The 22,869-nt window shown below is 40.9% G+C and overlaps 1 protein-coding gene across 2 annotated transcripts; it reads left to right on the plus strand.

Annotated features, from left to right (window-relative positions):
* Positions 1 to 22,422, plus strand: LOC108271945 (RNA-binding protein 5). Of its 2 annotated transcripts, XM_017479936.3 has the most exons (24): positions 1 to 85; positions 4,535 to 4,617; positions 4,991 to 6,497; positions 6,743 to 6,832; positions 6,951 to 7,020; positions 8,207 to 8,280; positions 11,490 to 11,561; positions 11,675 to 11,972; positions 12,887 to 13,044; positions 14,108 to 14,208; positions 14,343 to 14,406; positions 14,510 to 14,564; positions 14,648 to 14,727; positions 14,816 to 14,924; positions 17,199 to 17,296; positions 17,518 to 17,784; positions 17,954 to 18,100; positions 18,229 to 18,297; positions 18,427 to 18,666; positions 18,802 to 18,876; positions 19,086 to 19,162; positions 21,082 to 21,133; positions 21,312 to 21,422; positions 21,799 to 22,422. In XM_017479936.3, the coding sequence occupies exons 2-23, from the start codon at positions 4,571 to 4,573 to the stop codon at positions 21,402 to 21,404; spliced, it is 3,843 nt and encodes a 1,280-aa protein (XP_017335425.1). In that variant the 5' UTR covers positions 1 to 85; positions 4,535 to 4,570; the 3' UTR covers positions 21,405 to 21,422; positions 21,799 to 22,422. The 2 variants fall into 2 exon arrangements, with proteins under 2 accessions (XP_017335425.1, XP_017335424.1); XM_017479935.3 differs by lacking the exon at positions 21,799 to 22,422 and having other exon boundaries at positions 21,312 to 21,771.
* Positions 22,423 to 22,869: the final 447 nt, after the last annotated feature.

Consider the following 22,869-nt stretch of genomic DNA (forward strand, 5'->3'; position numbering starts at 1 on the left):
AGAACATGAGTGACGAGTCCCTCTCCCGGAAGTGAGGTGTTGTTCTTGTTCGCTCGTTTCCGGTCTCCATAACAGCGCAGCAAAGGTGAACAGTCTCATTACTGATTTGTCTTCTTTGAACTTTTTTTTTAACCTAAATGAACGTTTTCCGATCAGTAAAAGTGTAATATAAGATTTGTGCTTGTTCTATGGCATCGGGTTAGAGACCAATCGTCTAGCTGTTCCAATAACTCTCGCCAGGTTATAGAGTAAATGTAGCTAGCTAGCTTGCTAGCTGGGTAATTCTTGTTAGCTAACACAGATGTCCTATCCATCTATCTGTTCATTGAACGTCTTATTAATGAGCTCAGTACCTAAATATATAGCTCGGTGTGTTTGCTATGTTAGACTGAATTCAGTTTTGAGCACTTTGCTGGTTTCCATAGGAGATGTTTAGCTGCTAGGCTAACGCTCGTGACGTAAACAAGCTCTCCGAGTATTAACCAGCAGAAGCTTTTGTTTTAGAAGTAAAGCTTGAATGTTTACATGAACGAATGTTTGTAATGTAATGTTAGATGGTTTCGTTAGCTAGCGAGGTACGCAAGTGTTTTGATGCATAACCACGACAGCAGAGTGTTAGCCAGTTAGCATTGGGGATGTGATGTGAGCCAGTGTGTCATGGGTGTCAGTTATATAAACAGATAGCCGGTATCGCTAGTCATACAAACTGCACATTGAGGGGATTATTGTGGGAAGCTATTGCTGTGTTAAAACTAGGGAAGTAAAGTTTCAAGGGTGAAAATAGGAGAACAGTGTTTCTTACACCAGAGATCAGCAGCCCAAATCCAACAACTGAACTGGACTGATGTGTTTAATCAGGGTTGGAAGTTGGGCTGGGCGATACAGCTTATATATATATATATATATCACGATATAATCTTAAAAAAAAACCAAACAAACAAAAACAGTACTGTACTTGTGCGGAGCACTGCGCATGCGCACTACAAATCTCTCGCAGCTTGACGTTCGATATTCGCGCATAAGCGGAAATTAAGGGACCGTCTCTAAAGTTACATACGACATTGTTAAACACGTTTCTAACTTCAATAGCATTTGAAGGGAATGACTTACAGTCAGATAACTACCTGGAAAGTGTTCATCTACGTGTCAGGTATAACGCACACCTCTTAGATGTTCGATATAAATTCAAATAAGCTATTAAATCATATGTAAATATTACCATGTATTTTATTACTGCTTGGGCTCGTACACAAAATATACCATCATTTAAAGCTCAATAGCATTTGAAGGGAATGATGTACAGTCACACAACCAACTCTAAAGTGTTCGACTGGGTGTCAGGTATGACGCACACCTTTTTAGATGTTTGATATTTAACCCTACAATGCATGAACCAAAAAAAAAACCCTTCATGAATGCATAAAGGGGGTCGAAATGACCCGTACTGGATCGAATGGTTTTCTTCAAAAAAATAGATGTCCTATTAATGAAGTAATTAAAAGAACTGATGATACATGAATGTTTTAATATTTCAGACATTTTTATTTGTTTTCTTTTAATTTATTTATGTACATGTTTATATTGTGGACGGGAGGCAAAGGAATTCAAAACGATTTACATAGGCAGTACTTCCAGTCAACCTTTTAAGCCCTCATCTTCCCTGTCATAAGAATAATCCTGGTCCTCCCTTTCCTCTCTTCCATTCTGTTTATTGTGCCCTGAACTTTCATCTTCATCCTCATCTGCAGTGTTCCTGTCTCCAGGCTCATCTTCCCTGTCACGAGAATAATCCTCGTCCCTCCTTTCTTCTGTCCCATTCTGCTTATTGTGCCCTGAACATGCGTCATCATTATTAGCATTCTCATCTTCATCTTTATCACCAGTGCTGTTCCCGTCATCTTCCCTGTCCCTGATAGTCTTCATCTCTTCTTTCCTTTGTTTCATTGAGTTTATGGTGCCCTTCACTCACCTCATCAATTTCCTCATCTTTCTCAACATTTTCCCTATCTTTGAATTAAAAAAAAAAGTTTGGGTCAATACCTAAATGCATTTTCTAAACCGGACCTCAAAACTTAGAATACTTCCACAGGAATAATGCTTGGTGTTTTGGTAGTGGCAGTAAGAGTGTGTGTGTGTGTGTGTGTGTGTGTGTGTGTGTGTGTGTGTCATGAACACTTTCCAGTTGGTTATCTGACTGTAAGTCATTCCCTTCAAATGCTACTGAAGTTAGAAACGCGTTTAACAATGTCGTATGTAACTTTAGAGACGGTCCCTTAATTTCCGCTTATGTCCGAATATCGAACGTCCAACGTCAAGCCAACTTTATGCCAGTACCCCACAGATACGCAACTTGTTATTGGCTGTTTGTACACTCATTTATCACGGCATATGATAGGCTGTTTGTGATGTAACGACAGCGCACGTTTGAGGGTTGTTCATGCAACAAAACTTCACGTCTGTTTACATTGTATCGAGCGTTATACTGAATATTTTTTCTATCGTTACCGATAAAGGTGTACCGTCAATAAGTACCGATACCGTTTTCTCGCCTGGCCCTAGTTGGACGTGAACTCTTCAAAAGCGTAGACTAGGGTCGGTGATTATACACTATATAGGCGTTTTCCACCTTTCACAGTGGATATTACAATGGATGTAATGATTGGTTGGGATATATCAAATTTACCTACAAACCTACATTTATTTTTGCACAGCTAGGGCAGTGTTAATTCAATCTCAGCATTTCTTTACTATCCAATATAATACTCTCTTGTGCTCTCTGTTCTGTTTTAAAGTGAACCTATTATGGTTCAAATATGACCTTTCATGTAGTGTGTTATCGAGCTGTTTGTGAATGTAAGAACATCTGCAAAGTTTCAAAAATCAAAGCGCACGAGAAACGTTATAAAGAGTTATTGACTCCCAAAAGAAGGAAGCGATTCTGAACAGCTGAAACGAGTCGTTAGTGTTTCCAGACTTACTTCCTGTACTAACCTACATAGGTTTGTGACATAAAGCCCCGCCTCTGGTCTTCATCGGCCGCTCGCTGACAGACGGAACTGAAAGTCGTTATGGTAGTGGGCGTTTCCTTTTCGAAACACGCTGATAGACCAAAAACAACAGACTGGGACATCTGACCAATCAGAGCAGAGTATACTCTCTGAAAGGAGGAGTTTAGAATGAATCCTTTAGAACGGATCATTGAGCGAGTCGTTTGTGACTCTGGGGGGAAAGGTAATGCTGCAATTTAAATTATGAGCACATGAAAGTGTTTTTTTGACCTTGGATGCATGTAAATCTATTGTATGAGACCTTTAAAACAAAATTAGGCACGTTTCAAAACCATAATAAGTGCGCTTTAATACATTTCTTCACATTTGAAGTTTTGGGAGAAGTGAACTCTTATGCTTAGCGCTTAAACAGTCAAAATGAAAAAAAGTTTTCTCCAGCTCATGGCGTTAACAATCCTAACGCTTCCCCATGCACAAATCAGCCGGGTTTTTATCGTCATTCCTCTATATAGCTTGTGTACATTGGAACGAAATGGCTGTTTTTCAGGATTGTGGTGCAACACAGGACAGTATGCAAGACTACATGAAGTGGAAATAGACAACGGTGTGAGATGAGTGCAGGACATTGAATACACAGAACATTACACAGGCTGTTAACTCTTGTGTAATATAGCAGCACAAATGAGTTCCATTATATAACATGTCTGATGCAGCATTGTAAAGTGCAGGTGTGCAGTTGTACTTGGTTATACGGGGTTAGGTGTTTGACTAGCCCAGGTGAGCGTTGGGAGGCAGCAGGGTGTTGAGTAATCTGACTGAAACTGTTGAGGAGTCCACTGGTGGTGGCGTGGATGCTCCTGTACAGTCTGCCAGATGACAGGAGGGTGGAGAGTCAGCGAGAGGGGTCGTCCGCAATACTGGTGACTTTGCGGATGCAGTGGTCGTCGAATGTGGGTAGAGAGACCTGATTATCTTTGCAGCTGCGTTAACCATTTGCTGCAGGGTCTTGCGGTTGGATGCGGTGCAGTTCGCTGTATCAATCTTTACTGAGCAGTACACGTCACTTTGAATGATGGCATTGTCACATTCTTGTAGATCTGCAGGTCTTCTACACATTCATCTGTAAAGTGTACATGGACTTTGAATGGCTTGGATTGTTGAAATTGCTCAAAACGAACACACACTCAAAACCACACACACACCAGATATGAAAAAGAATGTCATGTCGAAGGATGTCCAGATCATTGATCCACTGTGTTTGGGAGTTTGTATGGATCTACAAAAACGCACACTAAAACGTCTCTTCAAGCTCTCGGAGTGTGCGTGAACACGTACAAGGAGAACCACCGCTTTCCGAAATGCCCGATTATTAGTTCTTCATAGAGTTGTTCTGCATGTGAACCTTAGTGCGATTTCAGTTTATATGTACTCTGTTGTGCCTCAGTTAGACAACCAGAAGTGTATTATATAACCAATATATTCATCATAAATCACGGACTCGAGTAATAATGGAAGCATGTTTGCAGGTGAGCAGCTTTTTGTGAAGAAGAGGTCGAGCCATCATGTGGAATGGTTCAAGATCTGGACCACGAGGGGGAATGCCCTTTTGGTAAGATCAATCAAAAAGCTTATTCTCACTAGGGATGGAAATAAAATGACTGTTTTAGATGCATCATCATTCCTTTGGAAGTTGCTGCGTCAAACCACTTTTTTTTTTTCTCTCTCTTCCTTTTCCACTGTATTCAGAAGCTGTTCCAAATCATCACTGCATCTTCTAGTCTTAAGCCCTTATGTATAAAATTTAGCACGGTGCCAGCAGAATGCCCAGCTTATAATTGCATGTGATATTGTGATATTACAGTTTAACGGAATCTGTCTTGCTCTGCACACATTAGGTTTTTCATTATGCACCAAGTCTATTTTATTTGTGCATTTATTGCACCGTTTGATAGACACTGGTAAAGCACATGGTATCATTGCAGTGCGAACCCCCGTGGGGAGATGTTTGAAGGGAGAAATGGACCAATGCCTGGCTTTAGAGGACGAGAAGGAATGAATATCGGAGCTCAGGACCGACCACCCATGGACATGAGGAGATTCGACTACCCGCCAGACATGGTGGGACGAAACATGGGGGGTCTTGACAGAGGAAGAGACTCTCCTCGAGACTTCTTCATGCCCGAAAATGAACTAGATTTTCGAAGACGTTTCGAGATGGAGCAAAAAGCACCTGGTTTCATAGGGCAGGGTCGGCCTCCTATAGATATGGGTGGCAGGGACATGCAAGGTAGGGACATGAGGGGGCCTGAAAATCAATTCATGGACATGAGGGAGAGGGACAGATTTCGAATGGACATGCCTGGGCTCAACATGTCACCCATGGATATTAGGAGAAGGCTTGCGATGGAGTCTATGGACAGAAATGACCATATAAGAGAAAGAGAGCGGCCACAGATGGGCATGAATGACATTGATGGATTTAGTATGGATATGCCTCCCCGGGAAAGGTCAGGGGACATTGATAGGCGAGGTTGCGCCCCTCCCTTGACTCCCAGAGGAAGGTTTGAGTCTGATATGGATTTTAGGAATCGAATGGGACCATCAGGTGATTTTAGGGATCGCTCTCCTCAGATGTTTCGTGGTAATGATGGTATGAATCTCAGGGGAAGACCTGATTTGCCTCTAGATCGACAAGGTCCAGAGAAAGACATGCTTAAAGTAGGTGAACCAACGCTGAGGGACAGAGAATTTCCTGAACAATCTGAGAACAGGTCTGCGTTTAGAGCAGAAGACAAATCCCTCTCGGAGGAGTGGTGCAGACGAATGAATAGAAGTTCAACTTTACCCAGGGAGGTGAAGAAGCGATTTCCACCTGGGCTTGGCAAGGAAGGTGAGTTAGGAGAACCGTCACAGTTCAAAGATAGAGAGCAGCCACAGGTGGAGATTCCAGCTAAGGATCGTGGCACTTTAGAGTTCTCTCGATCGGAAAGAGAGGGTTCTAAAGTCCAAAGCTGGGACAGTATACAAACTGATGTCCCAGGCAGAGATCCATCTCACTCAGTCACTCAGAAACTACCACTCTTACCACTGAATCCCAGTCTAAATATCCCAAGCACAGACAAAGAAGGTCAACAATGGTCAAGAGATGAAAAGCCTGACAGCACCATACCAGCAGGGGGAAGACATCCGTTCTTTCCAGAAAAGAGCCTGTCAGTCAAAGAGAGTCATTTCTCAGTTGATCAAGGAAAATTCAAGGGAAAAGATATGCCACTTGATGAAGCTCAAAAGAAAGGGAATATTATGCCAGGGCCAAGAGATCTGCAGAGTAACAGAGAGGGAAGACGAGACCAGGACTACAGAGACATTGATTACAGGACCAGTTCTGTGCAAAAATATGACTATATCCTTGAGGATCTTCACGTGCCTGAAAAGGACATAAAAGCGCCCAAATCAGCTCCACCTGAAAGACCAAATGCCTCTGGCTCTCAGGTCAGTGTCTTTATTTTGTCTCCATTGTGTTGAAAATTGCATTTATTCTAGTGACATTTAAAACTTTAAACGTTCAGAATATTTATGTTTACGATTCTCCTGACTGTTTTCACGACCTCGGAAGTGATGCTCTGACTTTTTCATCAGGTTTGGTTTGCAGAGTGTTTGCCAGCATTTGCTGCATTCTTGTAGGCCTCTGTGACAGTATGTCCAATGTTTAGATTCAACTTGTAAATTTTGCACAGGATCAGGATTACAGGAATGCCAATGTTCAGGATAAGATCTCAAATACCATTGCCATCTCTGGAATTCCCAAAACTGCTACAATGCAGCAGGTAGTTTGTGGACACTTTGTTTTCCTTGGTTTTATTCATTTATTTATTTTTAATTTCAATTTTGGTCATGTTGGATGACAGTACCATGGGTTCTGACTACAAAAATTTCCTTTCGTAGATACTGGACGCATTTGCAGTTCGGGACGGCGTGCCGATGCAAGGCATGAAAATAAGAGATGTTGTTCCAGGTGAGATTTCTCGATTTAAATCTCCTATAACATTCGCAACACTTCGCTTTTCGCTCCTCGAACCTTGCGCTCATTTACGGTTTTCTTGTAACCATTTACCACGCCGTAGACACCCTAGCGTTTCGAATATACTACCATTTTTCTTGTTAAAACAATTGGTTTCCTGTCCCTCGTCCTTTTTCATCTTGTGCTGGAGCTTGTGCAGTTCTTTCTTAGCAACTTCCATCTTAAAAAGGTTTGTGGGTTTAGCAGATCTTCCAATACACTGTTGGGAACTGGTGCTCACATACATACACACACACACACACACACACACACGACACCCCTACTGGTTAGTACGCTATGAGGTTGTCACACGTGGCCTCTTTTTGGTTCACCTCTGAGCTGTTGAACATTAAATTAGGCCAATAATAATTTTTATTTATTTATTTATTTTTTTCAAAAATCTTAATATATCCAATGAAATGGTTCTATGTTTTTGCTTGACAGTTGTTTAAATTGGGGCTCTTAACAAGTTGTAGACTGAACGTTACAATATCCGAAGTATCGAATTTATTTTTTTTTTGATTGCCTCTTTATGAGTCAAATGTTCTTAAGGGTCTTTAACAAGAAAACCTTTCCATACTGGATCTTGTCTGGCTTAAGAATGCCCAAAATGTCGGTGATTAGTAAGTTTGAAACTCGGAGGAATCCCCTACACAAATGAACCGTGTTTTACACTCCGCGATGACGGTTTGGCCAGTTTTGTGTTTTTTTCAACAGCAGACCTCACACATAGGGTAATATATGTTCAGTTCTGAACAGCTTAATTGTTTACACGATCATGCAAATTTGTAATCCGACACGTGAGCTATATTTAGGTGGGAATTCCTGCCGGTTGTAGCTCAACTTATCACCCATGCATTACGCTGTTTCAAGCAACAACAGACGCAGCACAATGAACTCACATTTTCACTGTCGCAAGCTGAATTAACCAAAACAATTCTTTGTATGACTGCTTTTCAATTACTGAAAGGGGGGGGGGAGCCCTTGTGCAATTCTGATGGTCACCACTAAGACGACTGACTATATGTAAGGATTGTAAGAGAATAGGTCGCTGTTATATTCACCGTGATTTTTTTATGTTTCATCTATTTACTGGAATTAACTAACACAGACCCATTTGTATTTCAAATGCTGTCCCCAGGTTACAGCTCCGATACGGCCTATGTGGAGTTTTTAAACATCGAGGATGCTGTCCACTTCATGGAGTCCAACCAGGTGGCCCATTCTTGTCCCTCTACAGCAGCTGTGTCTTCAGTCAAAGAAGGCTTGGGCTGGGGCAGGGCCAAGGGTGGGATGGGTGGTCAGCACATGGGAGGGGCACATGGGAATACTCAAAGCGCCTTCATCCTCTCCATAAGTTAACACACATATGAAAGCATTAGCAGTCTAAAAGAAAGCAGCCCATTTATATATCCGTTAAACGGATAAAGGTTTTCCTTCAATCGGCCTGCGTGACACGAAACGAGGACTGAATCTTTTTTACTCTTATAGAATTTTTTAATGGCGATATATTGCACAGAAGAAATAGGACCACACGCATGATCTTTTGTGACTTTTTCCCATCTTAATCATGTAATTCTTTTTGTCAAGAGCGTTTTTAAACCATATAAACCTCATTTTTGGTTAGAATACAAAACTTTGTAGCTTCAGATTGAATATTTTTAAGCATTTGTTGACGTTATCCATTTGTCGAAGTTACCAAAACGTTACCCGAAAAATGGACTTGTGTGGTTTAACGTCTACAGTTTCTTCATCTCCTTTTAAAACTGTGTTCGGTCACTTTGTCATTTGATGACTTTATCATCTGGTGGGTTGTGGCCAGCAGGTTCATGCTTTCAGTGATCCTCTGCTTCTGTATGGTGCTGTAGCATCAGTCATTCCTCACACATCCTCACAGCTTCTTACTGACTTCGAATATGTATCATCACTTGTATCATCACAAAAATCAGCTCCGTGGTGGTTTCCAGTACAATTACGCCACTTTACGCGACCTGCAAGTCGTTCCATACTCCCTTCGCCTTCAGTAGCGATTCCTTCTTGGCGTTTCCCGTCATCACTTGCAACGGGCTGTTTTTCTTCTTTTCGATTAAGAATTCTCACCCCTTGCTTTCATCACACGGAGTTCTGTCCCACCTCGCTTGTCATGTTTGGCATCGCGTTTGAATTTCAGTCCGAAGACTTCACTTGGATATTCATTGGGTTGAAAATTTGACCATCCGAACATTTCCAGGCTTGGGTCGTTTTGAAATTTCTTGACTTGTTTGGGATGTCGACCTTTTACGCGTTGTTAATCTTGGAGGATGTCCGAGTGGGAATTCGGTGGGATACAATGATGAAAATTCAGTTGTTGGTTCAGAGGTTTGTTTCTGTATGCTGCTGTCATTTATGCTTTCACTGATGAATTTTTGCTGGGCAGATCAAGAACATACTTTCCCTCATCCCTTTAGATCATTTCATTTCGAAAGAAAAAAAAAATCGTTCACAGACTTTTATTTTGTTCTTTACTAGACTGACACTTGTGCAGACATTTGTCTTGCAAACCATTAAAATGAATGGCATTCTTGTAATCGTATTACTGAAATTACCACACCTGCACGCCCATTGTTTGATGCTGGAGCGAAATCGAAAGGTTGAATGTGGTGATTGAAAGGAAAGTTAAAGGTGTTGTAGTACTGACTGTATCCTGTAGGATCCCTCTTTAGATTTCCATTCCAGCATCTTTGTTTAAGCTGCCTTATTGGGCAAATTGTGTAGTTGGTGGATGGGCATACATTGTTGGGAATACGTTGTACATTAGTGTTTCCTAAACAGAGCCTCACTGGCAAGATGCTTCCACCATTTGTTCTGCCTGGATTTTGTGTATGTATTGTTTTTAAGCATAGCTTCAAAATCAGATGAGACTATTTGTTGAAGCGTTCCTTCTTAATTGATTTAGAGGCATGTTTCTTAAATACCCTGGAACCTTGTACCAGGTATGTTGTACCGCTCATTACCTGCCTCATTGTAGCTTAACATGCAAATTGGATGTATTGAGTAAATGCGTCCACATGGGACACCTTTTGTGCGAAAAGATTTCTGGACAGCTTGCAGATGTGTAAAGGGGTTTATAAAAGGTTCATTGGATACCAAAGGCTGTGGGAAATGTGAGTTAAGAAAGCAGTTAACGTGAAACCATTCATTCATTCATCTTCAGTAACGACTTTAACCTGGTCAGGGTTGCGATAGATCTGGAGCCTATCATGGGAACGCTGGGTGTGAGGTGGGAATACATCTGGGATGGAATGCCAGTCTGTCAGAGGGCACCATGCGCGCGTGCACACGCATTCACACCTAGGGGCAGTTGAGCATAGTCAGTCCACCAGCAAGCTTTTTAAATGAAATAATAAACAACGTTTTGGGAGGTGGGAACGCGACGGAGAACACACGCGAAACGCCACACAGACAGTACATCGAGCTCTGGCTCGATCTGTCGGCCCTGCAGCTGTGCACAAAGATGTACGTAGTTAATCAGTACACAAATGTAGATAGTAAAAAAGATGGCGAACGGAGGTGTAACCTAGAACATCTTAAAAGTGAGTGGGGAAACCTGAGTCTACTTTGTCATAAATAAGTATACAGTAATATGACATTTTTACGCATCTCAACTTTGGAGGTAAGTTGGGGTCAGATCACGGGTCACCATTACGTGTCTTGATCAAGGGCTCAGCAATGGCCTTTTTGGTGAAGCAGGGATTTGATGTCTCAACCCATTAACACAGATATTAACAGTGGAACCTCCACTGTCCTCAAGTTCACAATGAAATGTTCTATACTCTATATCTCCTTCTATACCATTTACACAAAGAAAATGGGTGGAGTGTTCCTGGTTGTTCATTTTGATCTTTTTTTGGGAACCATTTAAAAGGTAATTATTAATATGAATATTAAATGTTTTTTATTTTTTATTTTTTATTATTGTGCCACACTGGGTTACTAACCTGTATTTAATTAGCATTACATTCTACCTACTTTAGACCGATGTCAGTTAACCTAATTTAGTAACACCTATTTTCCCTAAGGACTGAAAGTTAAGTTCTTAAAAGATTAGGTAGTTAATAGTCTCAGAAGAATACTTTTTCTTCTCAGAGATTGGTCATCAGTGTTCATCACTGTGCAGACTCTCAAACTCTTGCATTAGGCCCTTTTGCATATGTTAGGCACAGATTTCGTTTCGTTTGGGAGTGCCTTGATATTAAAATGGAGGAGGGTTGGATTTTTATAGGAGCTGAGCACCTGTTATACTCGTGTCTCCATCACATACGTCCTTCCCAATTGCTTCTAAAGAGTCTGGCCTGATGCCTTCTGGAAGAAACCTTGTCCAGATGCATTTGTAGGGGGAAAATCGGTCAAATAATCAAATCACTTATTGTTTTTCTCTTTTCCAGGGATCTGTTAAAGTTGGTAGCAAGACTGCCTTACTGAAGTACATTCAACCTGACAGAAATGCAAAAGAACCGGTACCCTTTCCCTTTATTGTACATTCAGCTCGTAGAAACATGGCCTCGTGTGTCTGTAGTAAATTCAAATTGCAACTGGAAGTTGAATAGCACGTTTTGTTTTCTTTTGCTAGCGGCATGAGGACCAACCCCATAAAGCCGCACCGTCTAACCAGGATGGGCTGCTGCCATGTCCAGTCTTACCCAACCCCCCAAAAGTGAAGGAGGAAGACTGTGCCAAGGCCCTGAATGATCCCCCGTCTCAGGCTGGGTGGGAGAGGAGTTCCACCTTGACACCCGAGGCCTGGCAGCAGCAGGTCGACAAGCAGCTACAGCAGCAGGAGATGGAGAAGCGGGCTGAGGAATGGGCTCACCAGAGAGGACCTCGCTCCGGCCAGCAATTCAGCGACCCAGTTTTCAAGGAAAGCCGAAGTGAGTGCAGGCTTTGCTTCATGCTTCTTTGTGTATGTTAGGAACGTAACCGAGTTTAATGGTATGATTTCTATATTCTGATCAGTTCAAAGTCTTATGATGTTTTGAAAGTTTATGAATTACAATTGTTTTTATTTTTGTAACATTCCTATGGTCTTGCAAATAAACCCAGCGAGCCTATATGGTGGGGGAAAGGAAGTATGTTTACGAGTTCATTGTAGCTGCCTTCAGGCACAGGTGGGCAAATGATAAAATCATTAACTAGCCCACCGGGCTAGCGTAAGCGCCAATGTGCTTGCCCAGTCCCATGTTTACCAGTTACCTAATTGATTGACTAGACTAAAAATGGTATCTAACATAACAACATACGCCAAGCCAATTGGTTAGTTAGTGCATTAATAAAGACTAAGGGAAATAGGCATTCATATTTGTATAAGAATTCTTGTAGAGAGAAAGACTGCAGCCGTAGTCTTTATTGTCCTTATCGGACTGATTTGTCCACAGACAAATTGTTTTCAAACTTGTCAACAAGTTTGTTAACATATGCATGTAGATACTGCTGTTCATTTAGTGGATATTTGGATTGTTGTGTGCTTAGATCAGTGGCTACATCCCTGTAAAATACAATATGAAAGCATGTATTTAAATGGTGGAAAAAAGCATGTATTTAAATGTCGTGACAAGATTTTGAAATAAGGTACTAAGCTACCTACACAGAATAATTGCAGGGTATTGTTTATACAATCAATTATATCTGCACACTTTAGGGATAAAATGAACGAATGGATAAGTTTCTGTTTACAACCGTCCGAGATGGTCATCATGCTCCTCAACAAATACCGTGCTTATGCTGTGTTAAGCTCGTCTTTGAACAATGTGGTAATATTTCCTTTTCACGTCCTTTACACTTTTAGCAATGATCATTAAGAACATACTGCCCACCACTTCAGTGGAGACGATCTTGAGATCACTGGATGCCTTTGCTTATCTTGATGAACGCAACGTCCGCCTTGTTAAAGGGAAGACGCCTGGATCCAAATGCTTTTGCTTTGTCGATATGGACTCTCATGAGGTAGAGTTATGAAGATGTTTGATGATTTCAGTTTGTGAGTAGATCTTTGTCATGACTAGGGTTGCACGGTATACCGGTACTACGGTAGTATCGCCATACAAAAGCTTCGAAATTCAGCCGATGCCACTGTGTTTTTTTTTTTTTTTTTTTTGTGAAAACTGTAAGTAATGTTGTATGTGCAGCAGTTAATACTATTTTCACTAAAACGACACACCTCACTGCTTTTGCAGAATACACAACGGTCAGTGCGACTTCATTTAACAAAAATTCCTTACCTAAATCTTTAAAGATTTCCTGTTTGGAACCAAGCGAGCTAATGTTATGCTAACCGCTGTGTGTGAATACTAAAATCAGGTTTCATACGAGGTGCTTGAATTTGGCTTTGTGAAATTTAAGTACTGGAAAACCTTGAAAATGGACATTTTATATCTAGTGGTGCTTAAAAAGTGCTTGAATGATAAAAAAAAAAAAAAATCAATAAATACAAAATTGCTAAATAACTTTACAGTTTTTATTTTTGATCGAACACGAATACAATTTGACTCAAAATAGCCCCTCCCCCTCTTCCCGCTATGCATCACTTGTTTAACAGAGACCGCTCAGGTCCACTTCTCAGACTCCTATTTGCGACTTTTTTCCACATTCATTCACTTGTAACGTTCTCGGAGTGATCGTTTCACATGTAATACAGGCGAAATCGCAGCACGGCCGTCGTTTTTAACTTATGTGCGTGAGGTGATTTCGTCAGAGGACGGTGTGCTTATAAAATCAGGATTTCAGCAGAGCGGAGCAGCAGCTTGGAAAGGGCTCGGAAGTGACTGCCGGTTAACATTTAGTCTCTTAATGCACGGCGTCTCAGTCACTATTTCATACTCGAGTTATTCATTCTCGTTAATACAGTATTGAGAGGAAAATCTGCTTTTCATTTATATCGTTTGATCATTTGATTTTAATTATGAATGAACACAATATCACGTGGTATAGTTATAATGTAAGATATGTTTATGGCATCGTGACAACCCTAGTCGTGACGTTAATAAGCTGCCTTTTTGCGATCTTTCAGCATGTGACACGGTTGGTAGACCTGCTCACCAAACCTCGGCCAATTATGATTGATGGAGTTCGAGTATACGCAGAGGTAGCAAAACCTCTAAAGAATCAGAAGTGAGTTCCACTGTGAAACATAACCGGAAATTTTAAGTAAATACAGTTCTGTTTGTGCTGATTGTATGGTTTTGCATATTTTCTTCCCTCTGTTGACTGGTTGTTTTTTGTTTTGTTTTTTTTTTAACCCCCAGCTACCGGAGGGACGGTGATAAGTCAAACACGTCTCTTCTGGGTTACCCACCTGACGTTATAGAGGTTGCTAATTTAGTTCTTTGTGTCGTATGCCCCTGACCATTTTTTTTTAAAATCCTGTTTCATGTGGAATATAACATAAATGCACGTCAATTTACTTCTACAGCAGCAACAACCGTACTTCCATCAAAATCACACAACCATCTCAACTACCACACAAGGTACCAATTTTAAAATGACTGTTATTTCTTGATTGTATTGAGAATAAGTTACATAGTATAGAGTCACTTTTTTATGTATCTAGGTATGGTTGCGCCTGCTGATCCCATGCATACAGATTCCTCCCTGGCTTCTGTTTCATTACAAGGTTCAAGCTTAAACCAAGTGAGTTCCTGACACACCTCCACATGCGATTATATTCATATCATATGCAAAGGGGTTTGATAGTAACTTGTTTTCTGGCATTGTTCAGGGTGCAATGTATGCACAGGCTTCTGTTGAGACTACACAGCCCCAGACTGCATCTTCAACTGACACGGCTCACGCTGGCTCTGCTGGTGACTCTGAGGATCTTAGCTATGGTAAGATGTCACTGGAGCTTAAAAATATGTGCACAAGCACCGGCAATAATGGTAGAATAGACAAAGACGAATTTCCAAGGAAATATTGTCCTCACATACAGCCTTACAGTTATTGTGTTTAATCTCCATCATTGAACAATTGATACTTATTTGCTCATACTCAAGTACCCATTAACACAATTAGCACCATCTGACACTAGTACAGTGCATCCGGAAAGTATTCACAGCGCTTCACTCTTCCCACATCTTGTTATGTTACAGCTTTATTCCAAAATGGATTAAATTCATTATTTTTCTCAAAATTCTACAAACAATACCCCATAATGACAACATGAAAGAAGTATTTTGAAATCTTTGCAAATTTATTAAAAAATAAAAAACAAAAAAGCACATGTACATAAGTATTCACAGCCTTTGCTCAATACTTTGTTGAAGCACCTTTGGCACCAATTACAGCCTCAAGTCTTTTTGAGTATGATGCTACAAGCTTGGCACACATATTTTTGGGCAGTTTCTCCCATTCTTCTTTGCAGGACCTCTCAAGCTCCATCAGGTTGGATGGGGAGCGTCGGTGCACAGACATTTTCAGATCTCTCCAGAGATGTTCAATCGGGTTCAAGTCTGGGCTCTGGCTGGGCCACTCAAGGACATTCACAGAGTTGTCCTGTAGCCACTCCTTCGTTATCTTAGCTGTGTGCTTAGGGTCGTTGTCCTGTTGGAAGATGAACCCCAGTCTGAGGTCCAGAGCGCTCTGGAGCAGGTTTTCATCAAGGATGTCTTTGTACATTGCTGCATTCATCTTTTCTTCGATCCTGACTAGTCTCCCAGTTCCTGCCGCTGAAAAACATCCCCACAGCATGATGCTGCCACCACCATGCTTCACTGTCAGGATGGTATTGGCCAGGTGATGGCTGGTGCCTGGTTTCCTCCAGACATGACGCTTGCCATTCAGGACAAAGAGTTCAAGCCTTGTTCAATCTTTGGTCTGAGAGTCCTTCAGGTGCCTTTTGGCAAACTCCAGATGGGCTGTCATGTGCCTTTTACTGAGGAGTGGCTTCCTTCTTCCCCGATCGCTCAGTTTGGCCGGGCGGCCAGCTCTAGGAAGAGTCCTGCTTGTTCCAACCTTCTTCCATTTACGGATGATGGAGGCCACTGTGCTCATTGGGACCTTCAATGCTGCAGAAATGTTTCTGTACCCTTCCCCAGGTCTGTGCCTCCATACAATCCTGTCTCAGAGGTCTACAGACAGTTCCTTGGACGTCATGGCTTGGTTTGTGCTCTGACATGCATTGTTAACTGTGGGACCTTATATAGACAGGTGTGTGTCTTTCCAAATCATGTCCAATCAACTGAATTGACCACAGGTGGACTCCAATCAAGTTGTAGAAACATCTCAAGGATGATCAGTGGAAACAGGATGCACCTGAGCTCAGTTTTGAGTGTCATGGCAAAGGCTGTGAATACTTATGTACATGTGCTTTTTTTGTTTTTTATTTTTAATAAATTTGCAAAGATTTCAAACAACCTTTTTCACATTGTCATCATGGGGTATTGTTTGTAGAATTTTGAGGAGAATAATGAATTTAATCCGTTTTGGAATAAGGCTGTAACATAACAAAATGTGGGAAAACTGAAGCACAGTGAATACTTTCCGGATGCACCGCATACAGTAGTAGAAGTGCAATGATTTATGATCCGCTGTTACCCAGATGAGGATGGGTTCCCTTTTGAGTCTGGTTCCTCGCCTCTGGCTTGCTCATTTATATTTATATCCGGATTTCTGTAAAGCTCCCACGTGACACTGTCCATTGTGAAAAGCTCTGTGTATATATAAATATTGAATTCGAATGTATTGATTTGTAAACATGCAGAAACGCATGTATGAATAACTGTTTTTGAAAAGCAGTTCCTGGACCACTTTTTCAGCCATCAAACACATTTTAAATATTGCAGCGTCTAGTTTGAATCATTGGAGATTAAACTGCACAGTACCTTACATTGCACATCACCTCATGTAAACATGACAAGTGTATTTTTTTTTTTTTTTTCTTACCACCACCTTTATTGAGGTATGTTAGTTTGTATATTTGCTGTTTTCTCGTTCCAATGCTATACAGTATATTGCACAACACTGGTCGTCTTTTTTTTTATTTTTATTGGTCCTTCATTTTTCCATGGTAACATCTTTTGAGGACGAACTAAGAATTTCAGTGTACAAGGAGCTTGTGCATATGACAAAGTTTTTGTATCTTAAGGCGTTCATCATTTCCTCAGGTTCAGACACTCCAGATTTGTCTGCCTTCCTGTTTGACGCTACATCTGGATTCTACTATGACCCCCTGACCACCTTGTACTATGACCCCAACTCCAGGGTATGTCTAGAAATGTTTTCTCTCAGATCACGTCGGATAATTAGATTCTGGCATTATGTGGAGCTTGTGTTAATTTGGCCTCGGAGTTAAACTGTTATATTAGAGCTGTATATTTAAATATCTATTATATTTGGATTCATGTTTAGTTTTTGGGTTTGCAGTATTCATATATAGTGTGTTAATGTTGCACTGCGTTCTGTATTGTGTGTGTGTGTGTGTAGTATTTCTACAATGCTCAGACACAGCAGTACTTGTACTGGGACAGTACTTCAAAGATCTATATACCAATGGACGGCGAAGGCTCCGGTACAGACGCCCAGAAACCGAATGCTCCTGTGGAGGCTGTGGCTGAGACTGCGGCAACTGAGGAACTAAACACACCGTCAGAAGGAGCACCAGAGCGAAGGGAGGATGAGGAGGGTACGCCGCGCTCTGAAAAGAAAGAGAAGGAGAAAGAAGACAAACCCAGGAGCCTGGCAGCATTTAAGGTGTGCTTGTGCTACTTGTTCACCATGCAAATGTTTATTGAACTGCTACTACACTTTTTTTTTTTTTTATTTGTTTTTAAATATATTTTGCTATACTTCAGGGTTAGTCTAACTGCATATGTCACCTCAGATGTATTTTGAACTGTGTTTTAATGCTTAATGTCTACAGATCATGAAAGACATGGAGCGCTGGGCCAAGATCCAGAATCGGCAGAAGGACAGTGTACGGGCACCGTCTCCTATCCTCAGGAGTGGAGCGGAGGAGAAGAAGACTTCCAAAGCTGCCGATGCAGCCTTTGCCATATTTGAGAGAAAGGTCAGGCAGTTGTCTGTTTAAAAAAAAATGATATTTTTTTCCTTCTTTGAGATTTGGTATTTGTGCTTTTCGTGGTGCCTTGGTAAATAGTAATTAATTTATTTTCACATTATCCCTCACTTCCATAGACCACTGGAGGAGATGACTTGTTCAAAAAGCCTCTTGCTCCACCAAGGAAAGAGGAGAAGGGATCCAAAGTGAGTTTTAACACACAGCCCTGCTCTGACACTGATTGCAAAAAGTACATGTTTCAGCAGAATTACCGTCATTATGCTTGATGAACAGTTTGTATTTGGAAGCGGTTTATACATATTCTAAATTTGCAGAAGCCCATGGGTTCTCTGGGCCTGTTAGCTGCTGACTATGCGGCAGGAAGTGATGAAGAGGAAGAAGAAAAACATGAGAAACCTGAAGCACCTGTCCCACCTGCCAAGAGCCAACCAGAGCCCCAGGAGAAAGAAGACAAACTGACAGACTGGAAGAAAATGGCCTGCCTGCTGTGCAGGAGACAGTTCCCCAGTAAAGACGCCCTGATCCGCCATCAACAGCTCTCAGACCTGCACAAGGTACTTCCAGTCCTCAAACTTCCTCGACCCACCAGGTGTTCTAGGTGCAGCATTTAGTAGGATGAAAGGAAAGAGCACTGTTTTTATGTTTTCCCACTTACCTACTCTTGATCTTTATTTTTTTTTTTATGTCAGCAAAATATGGAGATTCACTTAAAGATCAAAAAGTCGAAAAGGGAACTAGAAGCTTTGGAAAACCAAGAAAAAGAGGTAAGGTTTTCATTTCTCTCAGTTTTTGAGATGGTACCGTATCTTGGTTATATTTTTGTACATCTCTGGACACTTTCATAAATAGCCAGTCAGGTAAATGAGCAGTTAGCATTTCCTTACATGAAGAACAGTGTTATGATGATCACGCACTTGCTTGTAATAATCTAGCCAGCTGAATTGGTCACCTGAGTCTGTACCCTGTGCTTTAGATGCATATGAAAGAGACTCACAGTCCACCTGAAGCAAAGAAACGGAAACAGCAGAACACATGGCCCAGCAGTTCAAGGTACACTTAAGCACGTTTAACAATCATGAAAATGAGCCATTTTCCAAACGAGTCAAATACATGATGCACCAGTCTCTCACTCACTTGACTTGGTTATGTAGTAGCGGTGTAACTGAATACAAATAAATTATTTGGCATGAACAGATAAATGAATACAGACACAAACGGAGACGCACTGTTTTTGTTTTTCACGAGCAGGCTTTTGAAAGAGCTTGACAAGATTCTCCCAATCTTTGCAATATATCTTTAAACAGAAACTGTACTGTACATCAGGTACACTGTCTATACTTTCCATTTGTTTGCTTGGCCTATGTCTACGGAAATTGGACTTGCTAAGCCTAACGTTTAGTGGTTTGCTCCAGTAGCCCGACCTAAGCACTGCTTTACTGAACTCCATACAAAATAAAAACATATTTCTGCACAAACAAAAGACATGGTTTTATTTATAGAACCACCACTGCATGTAGCTCATGCAGACCACGTCTATGTCCAGGGCAGCACATTCCTGTCTGGTCTGTCCTAACATGATAATTGAATTAAATCATAACTTGTACATTGAGTGTGTGTTTTTTTCATCGGTCTTAAATGATCAATCTCTATTATTATTATTATTATTATTATTTTTTAAAAATCGTACTGGTGTTATAATGAACCACAGCTTAAAGGAGCCCGTTTAGACTAGCGCCGGCATTGCATCCCAGCTTCATAGTAGATGCTGATAGCTCAACCAGCAAACATTGCTGGTCTTTCTGTTCTGTAACAAACCCAAGAACAGACGTAAATCTGATAAAATATCATTTGATTGCTATTGATTTCAACTATAAACATCGGTTCTCTGATTTGGGAAAGACATTCAGTAGGTTTACGTGGACAACCATAATCCGATATGAACCCGATTAAGACGATACTCTGATTAAGAAACTCGCATGTAAACAGCAATTATTGATGACCTTAATCCGATTAAAGTCACACTCGAAGTAAACACAAATGGAATTGAGACGTGTGGAGTATTCCTGTTTTGGTCGCATTATCGACGTGCGTTACAGGCATGTACACACCTTAATCACACTATTAACGTGGGAGTTTTCACCGCATTCTGCGACAGGACACGTACACACACGTGGCAGCGCTCAACCATGTGACGACAAACGAGAGCACGGCTGCGTCCCAAACCGCGTACTTACCTGCTATATAGTAGGTGAAATACATGTATCTCGGATACTATGTAGAAGGTAAGTACACAGTTTGGGACGCAGCCCACGGCTTCAAGCAGTCGTCTTTTTGCATGTATAGCATGACAAATAATTAACTGCACTTGAAGCTTTCGTAAAATTAAAAATAAAAACACCCAAAACTGTATACGGTCCCATAACGAAGACCAACTGTATGCTGATACGTGAAATTCTGGAGGGACGGCGTGCCGTGGGAACGTAGTGACGTGTGCCGTTAATCGATCTATGTTCTATAACACGTAAAACAGAAACATGAAAGGAATCTTCTATAAGTGACTCATGTAAACACCTTAATCACAGTACTGTCTTATTCAGAATAAGGTCAGTAATTAGATAACTGCTGTAAACGTAGTCACTGTTGTTTGTTGTTTTGAAAGCTATATATCTTGCTTACCCCAGTCTTATGTAAATCGAATATAGAACGCTTGCCAGGAAAGTCCACAGAGCATCTGTTTCAGGTGTTTAATGAAGTTCTGTTATTTGTGAATGAAAGCAAGCAAACAAAAATAACCCAAAAACAACAACAAAAGAAATCCATGCCTCAAAAAAACATGCCCGATTTCTGGTTTAAATACGAATGCAGATAAGAATATTTGGAGCATTAAACAAATGCAGAAAGCAAGTGTTGCGTTACACACCTATTGCATAGACTAGCTAATGTTTGACCTAATCATTGTGTTCTTTAAGGGACACACACAAAGGCAATGAGAGACCAGGGCTAGGTCTGGAGACCACGGAGGTGAGCCACACCCTGAAAAATACCACAAGCCTGTTTATATATACTTACATGCATACATACATGCACATATATATATATATATATATATAATTTGTGTGTGTGTGTGTGTATAAAATACATACAGTTGTTAGGGCTTCTTAGTAACTTTGTGTGTTCCTCTCCCTCACCTTCTTAACAGCGGAACAAGAAGGAAGCGGTTGTCTGGAACAACGCCACCTATAAGCAGGCTGTGCGGAAGGCTATGTTTGCCCGTTTTAAGGAGCTGGAATGATAAGAGTGAAGGAACTAAGTAAATGACGCACACAGTTTATGCCAGCAGCTCACTTCGGGGGCTTTTTCTGTGAGCCAACACAATTCCTAGTGAATCTCCGTGTTGTGTTATGATCGTGCCTGTAATGCTTATAAATACTTTTTTTTTTTTTTCTCCGTCAGTTCACAGTTCTGCTATAACTTGTATTTAATTTTTTGTAGCTACACTGTTCTGGCTTTGAAACATTTTTATTTTCCTTGCTTTGTATCGTGTGTTTTTTTTTTTTCTAATGACAAAGAAGCGAGTTGTGTGTTTATAACTCCTGTAAAACTATTGTAATTGTAGCAATCAGTATTCTGTGAGTCAATAAAGTGACTGCAATTATCTACATTAAGTCATTTTAATTTCTCACCAGAGATCGAATATGATTGGGCGGCTGTGGCTCAGGTGGTCGAGCGGGTTGGCCAGTAATCGTAGGGTTCGATTCGAGGCACACGTGACTCCACATACCGAAGTGTCCTTGGGCAAGACGTTGAACCCCAGGTTGTTCCCGATGGCAAGTTAGCACCTTGCATGGCAGCTCTGCTACCACTGGTGTGTCTGTGAATGGTTTTGTAGAACCGCTAAGGTTAAAAAAGTGCTACACCATGAACGTTAACACTGCAAAATCACACACAGACTTCACTGAGCTGAACCGTGAGCTGAACCCTGTCTAACTTTCTATTGTTCTTTATTGTGTGTTGTCTTTGTTTATATGACAGGCACTTTTTTATATGAAAGTACTTTTCTACATTCTTTGAATTGGACTACAGTGGTTGTGATACAAGTCGACTTTGAACACTGAAGTGCTTTTGTAACATCCCACTTCTACTTTGTGAAGTAAATAATAAATTTGTGAATTGGCTTGCAAGCATTTGGATTAAAAAAAAAAAAAAAAAAGTCTGCAAGTAGTTGATTTGGTACAGAATCTTGGGAAATGTCATTTCAGATATGTGAAGTCATTTTGATTTGATACAATAAATTATTTTTTTCTAATGATCATTTAGGCTCCCTGAAGACTGGGCACTAGAATTATTTTATCTCAGGAGACCAAATTACTCGTCTGTACAGTAGAGGTTGAAAGTTTGGGAACACTTTGGAATTTTCTATATTTCTGTGTAAATGTGACCTAAAACATCATCGGTCCTAAAAGTAGATAAAGAGAACACAATGAAACAAATGAGACACAAATATTATACTTGGACGTTTATTTATTGAAGAAAATATTACATATCTGTGAGTGGCAAAAGTATGTGAATCTTTAGTTTTCTAAACGTTTCCGCTGAGTGTCGATCAGTCCTGGACGTCGGCTCGGAGGAATGTTCGCCCGTTCCTCAGAACAGAAAAGCTCTTTGATGTTAGTGGGTTTCCTCACGTGAACTGCTTGCTTCAGGTCCTTCCTCAACATTTCTATTGGATTACGGTCAGGACTTTGACTTGGCCGTTC

The sequence above is a fragment of the Ictalurus punctatus genome, chromosome 11 (genome assembly GCF_001660625.3).
Source record: "Ictalurus punctatus breed USDA103 chromosome 11, Coco_2.0, whole genome shotgun sequence".
Taxonomy (NCBI): domain Eukaryota; kingdom Metazoa; phylum Chordata; class Actinopteri; order Siluriformes; family Ictaluridae; genus Ictalurus; species Ictalurus punctatus.